A 4,669-nucleotide genomic window follows, 5' to 3' on the forward strand; every position below is an offset into this window, starting at 1 on the left:
TTAATTTCCATTCCCGCCAGCTCGGTGAGATGTCTGACGGTATGCGCTCYCAAGAGTTTAAGTCGTAATCTCCCAAACGTGGGACAGTCAAGAAGGAAGTGTTGAATTGTTTCCACCTCATCTCCTTCCATCCAGCTTCTGTGGATGGCGTCTRATAAGATTTTCAGACTTACTGTGAATGGCCTGTTAAAAGCCTCACAAATAGGGAGAGGCTAGTTTTACTGAATACATAGATCGCTAGATCTCTCGTGCCCGATGTTAGTCCAACAGGCTTTTGCGATATCGCATGTAACGGTGGAGGCTAAGCTTCCGCGAAGCCTAACTATCATATATTGAGAGAAAAATAACTTAAACTTTTTATAAAGAAACTGCGAATTGAATTGTATGTGTTGTCCAAACTTTATTTAAAATTACTTTAAAATAGTATCTACAAATTGGCTAGTATGATTGAATGATTTCTCTAYAAAATGGTAAATCTGTGGTATAGCAACAGTGAAATAGTGAACAATAGCGATTTAAAATCGAATGAGACCCTGGTTTATCTTTTCGAAAATTTCCCTACTAAGTAATTCATAGCTGCCGGAAGTTGTTCTATAGAACAGCATATCGTCGATGACATGCGGATTGTAGCCCTCTCTTTGCAGATCCACTTTACGCAGTTTATAAGTGCCAGTGATATCAAGYTTAGTCAAAATCCGTATAAATTGGGGACGTGCGTAAGGCGGCAACACCTGCGACAGTTCGTATGCAACGTAATCAAGATTTAGTTGACGCTCTGGATCATATATAGCCGCCATACCAGCACGACCTTCGGTATTTGGTATTGCAACACCGTAAACTATAGTATCCTTCAACAGCGAGATATTACTGATCTGCGCCTCCACCTCACTGGTCGACACATTTTCACCCTTCCAGCGAAATGTATCACCAGTACGATCCACAAAATGCAAGTAACCCCGCTCATCCGAAGTCAACAGATCGCCCGATATAAATGCCATGTCGCCTTTTTTAAAGACATCACGTGCGATTTTCTTCGACGACGCACCTTCATCCGCATAACCGAGAAATTCACGCGACGGATTGCCTTTGATGATCTTGCCAATGAAAACACCCGCCTCACCGGGTGCACATGGTTGACACAAGCCATCGGCGCCACGTATCGGTACGCCCGTATCTGGATCGGCTTTKATTATGGATATGGGGTAAATTTGYGGAAATATGCGTGAGATGAAACCGATAGCGCCGACTGTATTGTCATTATTGATAATATTCGCATTGCCCTCGGTGGCGCCGTAGAATTCGCCCACTTTTGGTATATTAAAACGTTGCACGAAGTTCTGCCAGATTTGCGGACGCAAACCATTGCCGAAGATCATACGTATCCTGTGGCGGCGGTCGTATTGAGTTGACGGCGTCGCCAAGACGTAACGCGCCATTTCGCCGATATATTGCGCAACCTGGTAGCGGTAATAATGCATTAGTGGTATGTGTGTCGAGTATATAGTTTGATCCGACTTACCGTGCACCTAAARCGCACACAGTCCGCAAAATATGCCGAAGCCGAAAATTTCTTTCTTATGACAACGGTTGAGCCAAAGAGCACCGTTTGTCCCATACTCATTACACCACCAGCCGTGTGGTAGAGTGGCAAGGGTGTGTAATAAATATCTCTTATTTTAAACTTTAGGGTAAAGTGTATACCAATCGCTATAAACATATAACTGTAAATAGAAATTATTTATTCGAGCTTGATTGGCTCGTTTAATTGTACTTATATATGGCATATGATCCACATATGATAGTTAAATTGTGTCGGAACTCGTTAAAAACACTGAAAACATACCGTGAATGCGAGATTACGGCCGCCTTCGGTAGGCCCGTGGTACCCGAGGTATAAATATACATCAATTTGTCGTGATGATTTGGTGATTGCACAGCCGTACGTGTGAGCTCCATATGTCTAACCGAGTGCAGTAGTGTCGCCAAATCGGACGCCGACTCACGTACCGGCTTATTGATATCGTTATTGAATTGATACAACTTCGCGGCTGTATCATTCGCTATGTACTCAATGGCCTCACAGAAATCCTCGCCATATATCAGTGCCGAACATTTCGCCACATTGATGCTGTGACGCAGCGACGAACCCTTCAAGTTGGTATTAATCAGCGCTGTGACAATGCCAAGTCGTGAGAGACCCAACCAAAAGCCGACATACTCCGCACGATTTTCCAATAGCAAACCGATAACATCACCTCTTCCATAGCCCTGCCTTTGGAATGCTATGGCGACTTGATTTGAGAAGTCATACAGCTGACGAAAGGTCCAGCGTTGTGTYTCGCTGATTATCGCCAACTTCTTCGGGTGTTTAAGCGCCTTCTTCTCAAACATATCGCCGATATTGAAATTTTTGCGCTCACAAAGTTTTATGAGCATCAGCAGTTTTATGTAGGCCCACAAAGCGCTTCAAAGAATAAGGGAATCGGATAATACATTTTTGCCGTAACTTAATGCTTAAGACTTACGTGAAATCACGTCTGTACGTTACGGCGGCTATGTAGAACCAGCGCCAGCCTAGCGTTACCAGCATGATAACGAGCAAGGCGGCGAACATGGCGGGTAGTCCATACATCCAGCCGAAGCTCTGCCACAGCAGCGTGTCCACCGTGGCGGTGCTGCCCACCGTGAGCACGATGAGTATTCTACGCTTGTTTCTGGCTATCGCGCCACAAGCTGCTCCCTGTTGTTGGTTGCGATTTGCGTAGGCGTTTGGTTTGTGTGTGCCGTATGATTGATTGCCTCGGTTCATTTGCCTTAGTTGCTCCTCACCTTCGATGTCGATGGTGGTGTGATTGGGGCAGTTCGGTTGCTGTTGCTGCTGTGAATTCCTTGAATCCCTTTTATGACGGGCGTGTGTGTCGTCGATGAGATCCGGTGTTTCGTGCAACTGTTGACAGTTCTGATTGTGGTGACTGCAACGCCAATGGTGCTCGTTATCATTTGCCGTTGGCTGTGGCGCCGGTGTGTAGGTGGGGCTTTTAAAGTAGCGATAACGGTATTTCTGATATTGTCGTGCCAGTAGGTGTCGTCATAATAGTTGATGCGGTGAACGCGTCGGTAAATAGTTGGTRCGAAATATGAAGTTACGCATAAGCATAGCTAGCACCAGCGTCTTTATGAAGTGAAGTAACTGTGCAACACAAACGAACAACCGAAAAATCAATAATCAACACTTTACACTTTTTATATTATATTGTTGGAAACACAAGTTATTTTTGTAATTTTATCACGTACCTTTTTTTTCAAGTAATTGTTAGTTATTTTATTTTTTAGCACAATTATCTTTTTTTATATAACAAACAACTTTCTTTTTGAAAACGACGCGTAGTAATGTTCTTCGTTAGTTCAGCGAAAAGGACGAATGCGCTCAGCTGTCTATGAATACGCACACATCATGCACATATACCGTTATGACAGGACAGCACAAATGTGCTTATAAAATAAAGTATGCTATGGCACAGGGTGCATCATATTTAGCACAATCAACTTCCAGTTGGTAACTCTCTCTTTAGCCAAAAACAAGTTCAAATATGAAGTGAAACATAATTTTTAACAGATGGTAACTCTGTTTTTAGCCCAAAAGAAGTTCATATATGAAACGAAGCATAAATCTCGAAGAGTTCGTTAAGTGCTTATTAGATAAAACGCTGTAGTTTAAAATTATAGATCAAATTTATATTTATAATAAAGTCTTTTTAAATATATTGACCCCTTAGTAACAATTTCTTGCTAGAAATATGTTTCTGATATAAAAAACCGCTCACTTGGTCTATGTTTCTGCTTAGAATTCTTTTATACAATCTAGTACCCTCCATTTAGGAGAAATTTCAGGACTATATTGACAGTAAGTAGTAAGTGGGACAGACTTCAGAGAAGTGAAAATTCGATGGAGAGRCTTTTMCGTGGCCGAAATTTTCTCAGAGACTCATCATCACACCTACCTTTAAGCTAGTCGAAATAGCGGTCGAAATAAGGTTCTCAATTTTAATCAGTAGAATGGTTACTCGACAGTTACTTTTAAGGCAAAGCWGAGGAAGATGACTTAAATATTTGAGAAAAATAATTAAAATTTGTACACTATCATTTCTGTCCTGCTATGTAATGCAGACGTAGGGATGATGACTTCGATGGCTATGATGGCTAGATCATCCGTCCGAATGGATGAAAACGCTCTAAGTCTGAGAGTATTTGTAACAGTACCCGCCGTGGGCAGCAGAGGAAGAGGAAGACCTYCACACCGTTGGAAAGACCAGATGGAGAAGAAGCTGGCTACACTTGGAATCTCCAATTGCCACCTAATGGCGAAAAGCAAGAACAACTGGCGGGCTTTCGTAAACATGACTATGAACGCGTATGCGGTKTTTACGCCAGTAAAGAAGAAGAAGAATACTTTTGCTTCATCCGCGGCAATGAAAAGTTGGGAATAATCTTAACTGTATTTTTTTTTTCATAATCATAATTTTGTAGAATTGATTTTATTTATTTATATAAATAACAATATCGCTTAAATGTAGGTACATAAAATAGCTAAATATAACGTTTATTACAATAATAACGAAATTATAATAAACTAAAATCATATACATACATATATGTATATATATATATA

General features: G+C 41.4%; 1 protein-coding gene across 2 annotated transcripts; it reads right to left on the reverse strand.

Annotated features, from left to right (window-relative positions):
- Positions 1-399: 399 nt before the first annotated feature.
- On the reverse strand, positions 400-3,397 carry LOC108970048 (long-chain fatty acid transport protein 4-like). 2 transcript variants are annotated; one of them, XM_018935153.1, is made up of 5 exons: positions 3,295-3,397; positions 2,526-3,190; positions 1,844-2,464; positions 1,520-1,721; positions 400-1,457 (listed from the first exon to the last, which is right to left on the reverse strand). In XM_018935153.1, the coding sequence occupies exons 2-5, from the start codon at positions 2,807-2,809 to the stop codon at positions 516-518; spliced, it is 2,049 nt and encodes a 682-aa protein (XP_018790698.1). In that variant the 5' UTR covers positions 2,810-3,190; positions 3,295-3,397; the 3' UTR covers positions 400-515. The 2 variants fall into 2 exon arrangements, with proteins under 2 accessions (XP_018790698.1, XP_018790697.1); XM_018935152.1 differs by lacking the exon at positions 3,295-3,397 and having other exon boundaries at positions 2,526-3,269.
- Positions 3,398-4,669: the final 1,272 nt, after the last annotated feature.

This window comes from Bactrocera latifrons, unplaced genomic scaffold (assembly GCF_001853355.1).
Source record: "Bactrocera latifrons isolate USDA-ARS-PBARC rearing strain unplaced genomic scaffold, ASM185335v1 scaffold_28, whole genome shotgun sequence".
NCBI lineage: Eukaryota > Metazoa > Arthropoda > Insecta > Diptera > Tephritidae > Bactrocera > Bactrocera latifrons.